Genomic DNA, 14,602 nt, shown 5'->3' with positions numbered 1-14,602 from the left:
ACACATGAAACTTATATAAGTATCTACTATGTGCCAGGCACTATTTCTAGGTGCTAAGGATTCTGTATTATACAAAAGAAGACAAAACCCTCACCCTCATGAAGACTACATTCCAGCGCAGAAAACAGGAAAACAAGATGCATATACTGCCAGGGAAGGCTATAGTGAGTAAAAACTTGAAGGAAGTGAGAGCGCTGGCTTTGCTGACATCAGCAGGAAGCGCATTCTACAGAGTGAACAGCAAGTACAATGGCTCTGAGGTGAAAGGAAGGGCATGTTCAAAGACAGCAAAGAGGCCATGGGGCTGGAACAGAGTAAACAAGGAAGTGAACAGTAGAAAACGAGGGTAGAAAGTTAATAGGGTTAGATCACATAGGTTTTTTTCTCTGAGTGGAAGGTTTTCAACAGAAAAATTATAAGAACTAACAGAAGTCTTAACAGGGTTATTCTGGATATGTACTAAGAACAGACTGTGGGGAAGCAAAAGCAGGTGCAGGAGACCAGTTAAGAAGCACTATAATAAGCCAGGCAAAAGATGGTGGCATGGACCAGGATGATATGGCAGAGGAAATGCTGATAAATGGTCAAATTGGGATACATTTTGGAGACAGCTAACAGGATTTCCTAATAAACAAGATGTTGAGTGTGAGACAGAGAAGAGTCAAGAGTGGCATCAAGGTTTCTGGCCCAAGCAGCTAGAAGAATGGACCTGGCATTAATATAGATAGGGAAGGCTGCAGAAGCTGGTTTGTGGGGGAACATCAGAAGCTCAGAACAAGACATGTTAAATTAGGGATGCCTATTAGACAAATCCAGTAGGCAGCTGATAAACAGGTCTGGAGATCTGGGGAGAGGTGAACAGAGATAGATTTGGGATCATTAGTATCTTGATGGTACTTAAAGCCATGAGTCTGGATAAAATCACTGTCTTAAAGAATGAGACAGAGCCTGGTTGGTGTGGCTCAGTGGTTGAGTATCGAGGCATGCACCAAGAGGTCACCAGTTCAATTCCTGGTCAGGGCACATGCCCAGCATGTGGGCCCAATCCCCAGCAGGAGGCATGCAGGAGATGGACAATTGATGTTCTCTCTCATCAATATTTCTCTCTCCCTCTCCCTTGTTCTCTCTCTCTAAAATTCAATAAAGTAAAAAAAAAAAAAAAAAAAAAGAATGGAACAGAAAAGAGGAGAGAGCCAAGGACTAATCCCTGGGGCACTCAAAAATTTAGAGACAGGGGAGATAAAAAGGAATCAGCAAGAAAAACTAAGACAACATATGAACTTTAAAAATGTAAGAAGAGTTTCAACAAAGTGATTAAGGTTAAATTAATGAGAAAAATAACAGATATCTCAAATACAACTATCAGAAACTCTGTAACATTGCTAAAATGATGTGTTCTGGAAAGAATTATACTGGAAGGAATGCTCCATCACTTTTGATTTCTTTTGTGCCAACTGAAGAAGGCTGAAGAAATGAAGAACTTGTGTACAGATGCTGTCAACTCTAAAGGTCAACAAGAAATAACTCAGAATCATGTCCTCAAAAACCATTTACAGAGTGGCTATCAAACACAAATTACTGCAGGGAGTACAAAACAAATAGATTTACGTAAGTTGTACCTTTCAAAGAATATGTTCATGTTTGAAGTTCCATGACTTCAGGTAAATATAATTTAATAGCTAAGCCAGCTTAATTTGTTTTCATTACCTATAATGTCATCAAACAAGAAGCAGCAGGAGCCTCATGGCTATATGTGTTATTTTTTAAATCAACCTTTGTAGAATTAAAAAAAAACACAGTAATTCAGGCAAAGGCAGAGGGTAAAAAACTAAAAGTTCAACTTAACCCCAAACCCAGTGTCCTGTGTTTCTTCATTACCCATCTCCCACACTAAGAATTCAAAGAGTTCTAGCACTCAGTCTTGGTAAAAAGCCCAAATCTAAGACTCTGAATTGCCATCCTAAAATAAACCACTAGAATTAGGAAAAGGCAAAACCTAATTCACAGATTTAGCAGTAACAATTTTAACTCTAGATATTTAGATGCAAATAATCTAACTAACAATGTTTACTGGCCACTAGGCTATTTCAGCATCAATTCTGTCCAGTCATACTACCTACACTCCCAGTCCACCTACCTTAGGTGAGGCCAATAACTAGATGCAAGTATTTTATGACTGGATGAGTTGGGGAAACACCTTGGGATCATCAAGCTTTTGATGACCTTAAGAATCTGATAATGATAAACATCTTTGTGACCTATCTAGATCAAATGGAAATTTGATGAACTCACATAACTTGACAGCTGAACTCTGGGAATAAAACTCCAAGAATCAATGGGAAATTTAACAGTGGAACATCCCAAAGACTATTGTAAATAAACTACCATTTCAAAGAGAAACTAACTGAACAACTTCAAAAAGGTGTGAAGATAATTAGGTAAGATGATATTCCATCAGACAGTAACTCAGCACCACCACATTGAATTAAAAATATTGTATTAGCCCTGGCCAGTTTGGCTCAGTGGTTAGAGCGTCAGCCCGCGGACCAATGAGTCACGGGTTCGATTCTGGCCGAGAGCATGTACCTTGGTTGTGGTTCGTCTCAGGCCCTGGTTGGGTCGTGTGGGAGGCAACCAGTCAATGTAGCTCTATCACATCAATCTCTCTCTCTCTCTCTCTCTCTCTCTCTGGCTCTATCACATCAATATCTCTCTCTCTCTCCCCCTCCCTCCCTCCCTCCCTCTCCATCTGATGATAAATAGAAAAGTATTCTCGCCCTGGCCAGTTTGGCTCAGCGGTTAGAGCGTCGGCCTGCGGTCCAGAGAGACCCGGGTTCGGTTCCCGCTAAGGGCACGTACTTCGGTTGCAGTTTGTCCCCGGCCCTGGTTGGTCGTGCGGGTGGCAGCCACTCGATTATGTCCCTTCACGTCGATGTTTCTCTCTCTCTCTCCCTTCTTCTCTCTCCCTCCCACTCTATCTGTACAAAAAGTGGAAAAATATCCTCGGGTGAGGATTAAAAAAAAAAATAGAAAAGTATTCTCAGGTGAGGAATAAAAAAAAAATGTATATACACACACACACATATATATACTGTATTAGAGACCTTATGAAAATTACAAAAGAAAAGATACATTCCTAATGACGAGAAAATAATCTAGAGCAGAGGCCAGGAACAATAGAAGGATGTCTATCTTCACCACTTTTATTCAACATAGTACTGGAAGTACTAGCCATAGCAATCAGGCAAGAAAAAGAAATAAAAGGCATCAAAACAGGAAAGGAAGAAGTAAAATAGTCATTATTTACAGATGACATGATAATGTATATAGAGAATCCTAAAGATTCCATCAAAAAACTATCAGCCCTGGCCAGTGTGGCTCATGGCTGGAGTGCCAGTCTGCACACTGAAGTGTCTTGGGTTTGATGTCCAGTCAAAGGCATGTACCTGAGTTGCAGGTTCGATCCCTAGCTCCTGTCAGGGTGTTTGTGGGAGGCAACCAATAGATGTGTCTCTCTCACACCTATGTTTCTTTCTCTCTTCCCCTCCTTTCTACTCTTTCTAAAAATCAATGGAAAAAATATCCTTGGGTGAGGATTAACAACAACAAAAATCTATCAAAACTGATAAATAAATTCAGTAAAGTGCCAGGCTACAAAACTAATATTCAAAAATAAGCTGCATTATTACATACCAATAACAAACTATCAGAAAGAGAAATGAAAAAAAAAAAAACCCTAAATTTGATAAAAATTTTAAAATAAAATAAAATCATGAAGAAAAAAAAAGAAAACAATCCTATGTACAACTGCATCAAAAAAATTAAAACCTTAAAACACCTTAGAAATAAATTTAACCAAGGTGGTAAAAGACTCTACTTAGAAAATTGAAGGACACTGAAATAACTAAAAGAATATTTAAATAAATAGAAACATATGTTATGCTCATGGATGGGAAGATTTAACATCATTAAAATGTCCATACCCACAGCAATCTATAGATTCAATGTAATCCCTATCAAAATACCAATGGCATTTTTTTACATATCTAGAACAAATAGTCCAAAAATTTATGTGGAACTACAAAAGACCTCTAATAACCACAGTAATCTTGAGAAAGAAGAACAAAATTGGAGGTATCATGCTACCTAATATAAAACAAGGCTATATATAGTAACCAAAAAAGCACAGTACTTGTATAAAAAGACACATAGATCAATGGAACAAAATAGAGAGCTCAAAAATAAACCCATGTCTATATGGTCAATTAATCTTTGACAAAGGAGACAAGAATATACAATGGGGTAGACAGTTTATTCAATAAATAGGGTTGGAAAAACTGGACAGACACATGCCAAAAAATAAAATTAGACCACCTCCTTACACCATATACATGAATAAACCCAAATGGATTAAATACTTAAATGTCAGACTCAAAACCATAAAACTCCTAGAAGAAAACACAGGCAATAAGCTCTCTGATACTGCTCTTAGTAATATTTTTTCTGATATATATCCTTGGGCAAGGGAAACAAAAGAAAAAATAAACAAATGGGACTATATTAAACTAAAAAATTTAAGCACTGCAAAGGAAACCATTAACAAGATGAAAGGGGAGCCCACTGAATGAGAGAAGATATTCACTAATAATATATCTGATAAGGGGTTAATATTCAAAATTTACCAAGAACTCACAGATCTTAACACCAAAATAAACAATCCAATTAAAAAGTGGGCAGAGGTCCTGGCCAGTTTGGTTCAGCAGTTAGAATGTCAGCCTGCAGACCAAAGAGTCACAGGTTCAATTCTGATCAAGAGCACATATCTCAGTTGCAGTTTGATCCCTGGCCCTGATTGTATGGTATGGGAGGCAAACAATCGATGTGTCTCTCTCACATCAATATTTCTCCCCCCCCACCCCTTCCACTCCGGATTAAAAAAAGAGTGCAAGTACTGAAAATCAAAGGAAAAAAAATATTTAAGATGGCTTGATATTGAAAAGAAAAGTCAGATTGGAAAGCAAAACCCAACTATATGTTACTTATAAGAAACCCACTTTAAATATAAAGACACGGACTTCTGGTCAAGATGGCGGGTAGGTAAACGCGATATCGCGTCCTCCCACAACCACATCAAAGTTACAACTAAACTACAGAACAACCATTATTCAAGACCGCCTGAAAGTGAGCTGAATGGAAGTCCTACAACTACGGAATTAAAGCAGCAGCCACATCGAGACTGGTAGGAGGGCGGAGGGTAGGAGGGCGGAGGCAGACGGGCTGGTCCCACACCCACGTGTGGCGGATAAAAATCAGGAGGCTCCCGCGGCTGGGAATGTCCTCCCTGAGGACTGAGGGGTCCCCGTCCCACACCAGGTGCCCTGCTCAGGGTTCCAGTGCCAGGAAGAGAATCCCCATAACTTCTGGCTGGAAAAACCAGTGGGAACTGAGGCTCAGGGAAGCTGAAGCGGCTGGAGCCTCAGGCAGCTCCTTAAAGGGCCCGCGCACGGACTTAACGGACTCTCTCCCTCTAAGCTTGGAAGGGAGGCAGCTCAAGGGGCACCAGAGACATACAGGGAAGAACTGAGCTGTTTGGCACTGGAGTGAGGGCTGGAGAGCGGGACAAACGTGCTGTAAGAGGCCTTTGTACCTTTGGTGAGCCCTTCCCGGGGGCGGCAGACAGTCTCCATATCTGGGACTCCAGCAACCTGGCTCACACTGGTAGCCCCGCCCTGGTGATTCCCTGAGGCCCCTCCCCACCCAACTTCAGGCCCACCCAACTTCAGGCCCACCCAAACTGTTGCCACTTACTTCAACATAGGTTTGGCCTGTCTTGGATCCTGCTTCAGGTGTTCCTAAATTCTTTCAAACAAGCAGCATCTGGTCTCAGATAGCCCCATACCTGTTGTTAAGTAATACACAGAAACAAACACAGGGAGGCAGCCAAAATGAGGAGACAAAGAAACAGGCCCCAAATGAAAGAACAGAACAAAACTCCAAGAAAAGAACTAAGCGGAATGGAGATAAGCAACCTAACAGATGCTGAGTTCAAAATACTGCTTATAAGGATGCTCAGTGAACTTAGTGAGGGCCTCAAGGGCATAAAAAAGGACCAGTCAGAAATGATGAATGCACAGTTAGAAACGAAGGAGGCTTTAACTGAAATAAAGAATAATTTACACAGATTCAATAGTAGAGTATGTAAATCCAAGAAGCAAACCATTGATTTGGATATAAGGAAGCAAAAAACACCCAATCAGAACAGCAAAAAGAAAAAGGAATCCAAAAAAATGAGGATATTGTAAGGAGCCTCTGGGACAACTTCAAGCATGTCAACATTCGCATCTTGGGGGTGCCGGAAGGAGAAGAGAGAGAACAAGAAATTGAAAACCTCTTTGAAACAATAATGGCAGAAAACTTTCCTACCTTGGTGAAGGAAACTGACATGCAAGTCCAGGAAGCACAGAGAATCCAAAACAAGATGAACCCCAAAAGGCCCACACCAAGACACATCATCATCAAAATGCAAAAGGTTCAAGACAAAGAGAGAATCTTAAAAGCAGCAAGAGAAAGGCAGCTAATTACCTACAAGGGAGTTCCCATTAGGCTGTCAGCTGATTTCTCAAAAGAAACTTTGCAGGCCAGACGGGAGTGGCAAGAAATATTCAGAGTGATGAAAAGCAAGAACCTACAACCAAGATTACTCTATCCTGCAAAGCTGCCATTTAGAATTGATGGACATATAAAGAGTTTCCCAGACAAGAAAAAGTTAAAGGAGATCACCACCACCAAAACATTATTATACGAAATGATGAAGGGTCTTTTTGAAGAAAAAGATAAAATATATGAACAAACAACATGGAAATGAATACATATCTATCGACAATGGAATCTACAAACAAAATGAAAAGGCAGAACAGAAACATTCTCATAGATACAGAGAACATTTTGTTGGTAGCCAGATGGGAGGGGGTTGGGGGAATGGGTGAAAAGGTACAGGGATTAAGAAGTACAAATTCATTGCTAGAATGACAAACCTCAAAGGGAAAGGGGTTGGGGGTGGAAAGAAATAAACCAAAGAACTTATATGCATAACCAATGGACACAGACAATAGTATGGGAAAAGATGGGAGGGGTGCGGGACAGGGGAGTAGGGGGTCAATGGGGGAAAAATGAGGAACATCTGTAATACATACAACAATAAAGATTTAAAATAAAAAAATAAATTAAAAAAAGAAAGAAAAAAATAAAGACACAGGGTAAAAATAAAAGAATAGAAAAAGATGTATCTCATGCAAATGCTAATCAAAAAAAAGCTCGATAAGCTACATTAATACCAGACAAATAAGATTTCATACTAAGAAATATCAGCAACAGCCCTGGCCGGTTTGGCTCAGCGGTTAGAGCGTCAGCCTGCGGTCCGGAGAGACCCAGGTTCGGTTCCCGCTAAGGGCACGTACTTCGGTTGCAGTTTGTCCCCGGCCCTGGTTGGTCGTGCGGGTGGCAGCCACTCGATGTGTCCCTTCACATAGATGTTTCTCTCTCTCTCTCTCCCTTCCTCTCTCTCCCTCCAACTCTATCTGTACAAAAAATGGAAAAATATCCTCGGGTGAGGATAAAAAAAAAAAAAAGAAATATCAGCAACAATAAAAATGACCCTTCATAAAGATACAGGTGTCAATTCATCAAGAGGATATAATAATATAAATATATATACACCCAATAACAGAACTTCAAAATATATGAAAACAAAGCAGCCCTGGCCGGTTTGGCTCAGCGGTTAGAGCGTCCGCCTGCGGTCCGGAGAGACCCAGGTTCGGTTCCCGCTAGGGGCATGTACCTCGGTTGCAGTTTGTCCCTGGCCCTGGTTGGTCGTGCGGGTGGCAGCCACTCGATGTGTCCCTTTCACATCGATGTTTCCCTCTCTCTGTTCCTCTCTCTCCCTCCCACTCTATCTGTGCAAAAAATGGAAAAATGTCCTCCGGTGAGGATAAAAAAAAACAAAGCAGACAGAATTGAGAGGAGAAAGAGAAAAGAAACACAATAACAAATTACAATGGCAGATTTCAACATTCCTCTCATAATAATTGATTAAATAAATAGAAAATTAGTAACTGTATAGACAACTTGAACGATACTATCAGCCAACTAGACCTAATAAGTATTTTTAGAAAGAAAAAATATACTTAAAAAAACATTTTTAACTAAGTAAAATGAAAACAAAACAAATAAAAATTTTTGGGATACAACTAAGTACTGCTGAAAGGGAAATTTATAGCATTAAATGCTTAAATTAAAAATAACCCTAGGTAAAAACAAAAACAAACAAACAAAAAAAACCTAATCACCTACAGTAAGAAGGAAGGAAAACACAAAGAGCAAAGAAAAATAAATAAAATAGAAAAAAGAAAAACAATAAAATCAATGAAAACAAAAGCTAATTATCAAAAAGATCAACAGAATAACAATATCAGAAGTAAAAGAGAAGTGACATCACTACAGATTATAAAAATATTAAAAGGGAATATTATGAATAAGTGTGCAAATGAACAATTCAGATGACTGGAAAAATTCCTTAAAAGATAATCTACCAAAGCTCCCTCAAGAAGTAAACTGAATGGTCCTAAATACTGACTATAACAATTGAATTTGTAGTTGAAAACCTTCCCACAAAGAAAACAATGGCTTCAATGGTGAATTTTAACACTTAAGAAAGAAATAACACCCATTCTATATATACTCTTCAAAATAATTGAAAAGGAAATATTTCCAAACCCATTCTATGATCAAACATTACTCTGATACTAAAACCAGATAAAGGCATTATAAAACTACAAACTAATAGCCCTAATAAACAAAGTAGTAAAACTTCTACCCAAAATTTTAGCAAATGGAATCTACAGAAAGAACAATATATCATGACCAAGTAGGGTTTAGCACAGAAATAAAAGGTTGGTTTAACACTTATATCACTCAACATAACTCATCATAGTAAGGACTAAAACAGAAAAACCATATGATCATCTTAATAAATAAAAGCATCTAACAAATTTAATATCCATTCATGATTAAAAAACAAAACAAAATACTCTCCACACCAGCAATAAAAGGGACTTCTTCAACCTGATTACAAAAAGACCCATAGTCAACATCATAACTTAATGTTAAAAGACTCAGTGCTTTTCCTCACTAAAAATAGGAAGAAGATCATGTCTGCTGTCCACACTATTCAGCATTAAGTACAATGTTGTACTTAAGGTCCTAAGCAGTGCAATAAGGCAAGAAAAAGAAAAAGTATACACATTGTAAAAAGAGAGGTAAAGTTTTCTTTATTCAATGACACCATGAGCATCTATACAGAAAATCCTGAGGAATATATAAACAAGGTAGCAGAACTAGGCTCAAGACTACAGGATATAAAGTCAACACATAGAAATCAATTGTATTTCTACATAAAAACAACAAACATTGGAAACTCAAATTATAAACACAATGCCATTTAAAATAGCATAAAAAATATGAAATGGTTGGGATAAATTTAACAAAAAATGTGCAATATTCATACACTACAAACTATAAAACACTGTTAAGTGAAATTTGAAAAGACCTAAATAAATGGAGAAATATACCATTTTCATGAATGGAAATATTCAATACTGATAAAACATCAATTCTTCTGAATAAAATCTCTTTCAAAATTCTAGCTGTCTTTTTGTAGAAATGGTAAGGGGATTCTAAATGTATATGGAAACACAAAAGAACTAGGATTGCTGAGACAGTTTTGAAAAAAAGAACACAGTTAGAGGACTTAATATACCTGATTTCAAGACTTATTTCAAACTGTGATAACCAAAACAGTGTGTGCGATATTGCAAAGATATACACATATATTAATAGAATAAAATAGAGGCTACAGGACACATATATAGTCAGTTGATTTTCTTTTCTTTTTTTTTTATCCTCACCTGAGGACATTTCTCCATTTTTTTGTTCAGATAGAGTGGGAGAAAGAGAGAGAGAGAGAGAGAGAAACATCGATGTGAAAGGGACACATCGAGTGGCTGCCTCCCGCACGACCCAACCAGGGCCAGGGACAAACTGCAACCAAGGTATGTGCCCTTAGCGGGAACTGAACCCGGGCCTCTCTGGACCTCAGGCCAACACTCTAACTGCTGAGCCAAACCGGCCAGGGCTAGTCAGTTGATTTTCAACAAAGGTGCTAGGGAAATTCAATGAGGAAAGATACTATTTTCAACTAATGGCACTGGAACAATTAGATAAACATAGGCAAAAAAAACACACACCTCAATCTACATATAAAAATTTACTCTAAATGTTAGAGCTAAAAAAATTATAAAAATTCTAGCAGAAAACATAGAAAAAGCCTTAGTGACCCTGAGTTAAGCCAAGATTTTTAAATAGGACACAAAAATCTCAAACTAAAAGGAAAAATTTATAAATTGAACTTCATCAAAATTAAAAAACTTTTTTTCCCTTTATTGATCTTAGAGAGAAATAAAGGTAGAAAGAGAGAGATAGAAACATCGATGAGAGAGCCCTGGCCAGTTTGGCTCAGGAGACCCGGGTTCGGTTCCCGCTAGGGGCGCGTACATCGGTTGCAGTTTGTCCCCGGCCCTGGTTGGTTGTGCGGGTGGCAGCCACTTGATGTGTCCCTTCACGTCGATGTTTCTCTCTCTCTCCCTTCCTCTCTCTCCCTCCCACTCTATCTGTACAAAAAATGAAAAAATGTCCTCGGGTGAGGATAAAAAAAAAAAGAAACATCGATGAGAGAGAACATCGATTGGCCACCTCCTGCATGCCCACCACTGGGGATTGGGCCCACAACCTGGGCATGCTCTCTGACCGAGAACTGAACTGTTGACCTCTTGGTACATGGGTCAATTCTCAACCAGTGAGCCACAAGGGCCAGACAAAATTTTAAAACTTTTGATCTTCAAAGACACTTAGGAAATAAAAAGGTAAGGTACAGACAAGGAGAAAATATTTGCAAAACATATATACCTATCATATTAAGGTCTGTGATCCACAAGTTTTATACCTTAGTAAGACAACCAATCTACTTTTTAAAAAATAGGCCAAAAATTTGTATTTCAGCCCAGCAGGTGTCGTTCAGTGGATTGAGCATCATCCCATGCACTGAGAGGTCCCGGTTCAATTCCTGGTCAGGGCACATCCCCAAGTTTCGGGCTCAATCCTCAGTGAGAGGCATGCAGGAGGCAGCCAATGAATGTTTCTCTCTCATATAGATGTTTCTATCTCTCCTTTCCTTTCTCTCAAAAAAAAATCAATAAAAAATAAAAACATATTAAAAAAATTTGTATTTTACCAAAAAAGAAAACAGAAAAAGCTCTAATCATGTGACTGGCCAATAAGCATATGAAAAGATACTCAATATCTTTAGTAATTAGCAAAACCTACATTAAAACCCCAATGAGCCCAGCCAGTGTGGCTCAGTGGTTGAACATGTACCAATGCATTAAGAGGTCACAAGTTTGATTCCCGGTCAGGACACATGCCTAGGTTGTGGGCCTGATCCCCAGTGGGGGGCATGCAGGAAGCGGCCAATTGATGTTCTCTCTCATCAATGTTTCTATTTCTCTCTCTCTCCCTCTCCCTTCTCTCTCTAAAAATCAATTTTAAAAAATTAGAAAAACAAAACAAAACAAAAAACCCCACAATGAAATACTACTAGTTACCCAACAAAATGAGCAAAATTAAAAAGACCGATAATACCAAGTGAAGTGTTGGGGAAAATGTGGAGCAACTGGAACTCTCACACACTACTGGTGGGAATGCAAAATGGTTCAGTCACTTTGAGAATTTCTTATGAATTTAAAAATGCCCTTATCATAAACTGAGTAATCCTACTAAGTAGTATTTACCCAAGAGAAATGAAAACATGCCAATACAATGACCTGTACTTGAATGTTTATGCAGCTTTATTCATAATAGCCCAAAACTCCAAAGAACCCAAAATAGCCATCAATTGGTACATCAACAAATTGTGGTCTATTCATACCAGGAAATACTACTCAAAAATAAAAAGGGACAACTAATGGCACACACAACATGGATGAATCTCATAAGCATTACACTAGTTAAATAAGCCAGACACAAAAGCTTACATGCTGTATAATTTCATTTATAAGAAATGCTAGAAAGGGTAAAACATGACATTCTAGAAATTCATGAAATTCTAAAAAGTGATAGCAAGATCAGTAATTGCCAGGCGTGGGGGTTAAAGGAAGGGAACTGACTGCAAAAAAGCATGAGAGAACTTTTTCGAGTGTTGAAATAGTCTATATTATGATTGTGGTATTGATCATATAACTGTCTTTGTCAAAACTCACCAAATTGTATACTTTTTAAAACTGATACTTTTTCTGTGTGTCAATTATACCTCACAAGAGACTATTTAAGAAAAGATTCTTCAAAAAGAGTGAGTTAGGAGGAAAACTATGAGTAGGAGACAATATGAGTAATTATCATTATCATATTATTATTGAGCATATATCATATGCCAGGTGCTTAACTTATATGATTATATTTCTCAAAACCACCATTCAATTTAGGCATTATTATTTCTATTTTCTTTAACAGATAACAACACTAAATAACTAGCTAGTAAATAGTAGAGGCAAGATGATTTGAGTCAGCTCAGGCCTCTTTAACACAAAGTTATACTCTCAGAAAAGTCTTACTAGATTGGAGTTCAAAAAGCACAAAATGCACATACATTCATGAGGTATGTGTATAATACGAGGTAGAGCTACTCACCTAGGGACAGTTTAACAGTGTTTATCTATGGGGAATGTGTATGAGTAGGTATAGAAAAGATTCCTATTTTATACTTTATTTATTTATTTTTTTGGTGCCGAAACCCGGGAACGAACCACCTATTTTATACTTTAAGTACTTTCACATTGTTTAAAAAGAATTTTGTTTTTTAAATAAGTATTTTATACCTTTTAATAACAACTTATTTAAAAAGATGTCCTGGCCTTGGCCTGTGTGGTTCAATGGTTAGAACATTGGTCCACACATCAAAGTGTCTCAGGTTCGAATCCTGGTCAAGGGCAAGTACCAGGGTTGCAGGTTCGATCCCTGGCCACAGCTGGGGCACACGTGGGAGGCAAACAATTGTTGTGTCTCTTTTCACATCTCTCTCTCTCTCTCTCTCCCCCCTCCCTCTCTTCTACTCTCTAAAAATCAATGGAAAAAATTTCCTTTGGTGAGGATTAACAAAAAATAAAGAAAAAGAAAAAGAGAAAGAAAAAGATGCCCTTCCCTGGCTTAGTTGGTTGGAGCACTGTTCCATACACCAAAAGGTTGCAGGTTCCATTACTGGTCAGGCACATGCCTAGGTTACAAGTTCGATCCCTGGTCAGAGTGTACATAAGAGGCAACTGATAGATGTTTCTCTCTCACATTGATGTTTCTCTCGCTCTAAAATCAATAAACATATATTCGGGTGAGAATAAAATAAAATAAAAAAAGATTTAAAAAGATGTCCTATGCCCTGGCCAGTTTGGCTCAGCAGTTGAGCATTGGCCTGCGGATCAGTGAAAAGATGTCCTAGGTCCCCAATTATTAAATTCATAATAGGTCCATTCTTCTGACTGCTATAACTTAAAAATGATAAAATATTTAGTATAACAACCTTCTATATACTGCCTGAAGTTTTAGAAGTGGTCTCTGACATCTAGACACCAACACTTGAAAATGGCTTACATTAATCCAAAATATATGTAGAAGCTAAATAACTACTTGTTGAATGATCAGTAATCACACATTACCTTATTTAAAATTCTGAAAGATGATGATGCATCACAAGGACAATACCTATAGGTAAGAATTTTCCTTATATACATAAGCCAGTATCTGGAATTTTTCTGAGCTCTGTATTAGGATAGATATTGGAATAATGAATTGCACTTAATTAGAGTTTTCTTGTAACTGAAAATGCCTAGTAATCCTGATGGGACAAGACATACCAGTAGATTAAATTAGCAGTCAAAGGATAATTAGCAGTAATAAGATTAAATAAATAAATAAGATGGAACATAGGTGGGGTACTACACATAAAGTTCTGAAGATGCAGGTGTGGTTTCAAGGCTCCCTAATGGTCTTCTTGTCCACCTTCAAGTTACACACCTTTAGAGGATTTTTATAACTTCAACGATTTGGTTATGAACAAAAGATTGCAGCAATATAGAACACATGGGAGAGAAACAGGTACTAAAAGCCATTATAGAAGAATTTCAAGGTGGAGCTTGAACTAAAATATCTGAATAATGGCAAGAAATAAAAGATAAACATGAGAAATTTTATAAATCATGGAAAAAACCTTACAAGACAGATTTAGATTTGGGTTTATGAAATAGCTTGCTAATTTGTTTTCACATACCCTAACTTACAATTTACCAAATTAGGGAAAAAGCCAGACAGCGTGCATAAACAGAGTGGGTATTAAATAAGAAAGAAAAATCAAGAAAGAGGATATGAAATAAAGCAGGAATTGAAAGACACCATGACGGCCAAAAATAATCTCAGATTTTTTTCCTGGGAAATTGATAGAGCAACA

General features: G+C 37.9%; 1 protein-coding gene across 4 annotated transcripts in view; it reads right to left on the bottom strand.

The window, feature by feature from the left end:
* Nucleotides 1–14,602, bottom strand: part of MRPL42 (mitochondrial ribosomal protein L42) — a 52,423-nt gene that overhangs the window by 17,729 nt on the left and 20,092 nt on the right. Inside the window, exon 6 of one of the 4 annotated variants that reach the window (XM_036252090.1) lies at nt 5,850–5,899. The exons of the other annotated variants lie outside the window; for them this stretch is intronic. Within the exon in view, the coding sequence (XP_036107983.1) occupies nt 5,884–5,899 (16 nt within the window). The 3' untranslated portion in view covers nt 5,850–5,883. Of the gene's footprint in view, nt 1–5,849; nt 5,900–14,602 lie in introns of those variants that run through there. 4 annotated transcript variants of the gene reach the window in all.

Source organism: Molossus molossus, unplaced genomic scaffold (assembly GCF_014108415.1).
Source record: "Molossus molossus isolate mMolMol1 unplaced genomic scaffold, mMolMol1.p scaffold_m16_p_10, whole genome shotgun sequence".
Lineage (NCBI taxonomy): Eukaryota > Metazoa > Chordata > Mammalia > Chiroptera > Molossidae > Molossus > Molossus molossus.
The sequence above is the reverse complement of the archived record's forward strand: the minus strand, read 5'-3'. Positions and strand labels throughout refer to the sequence as shown.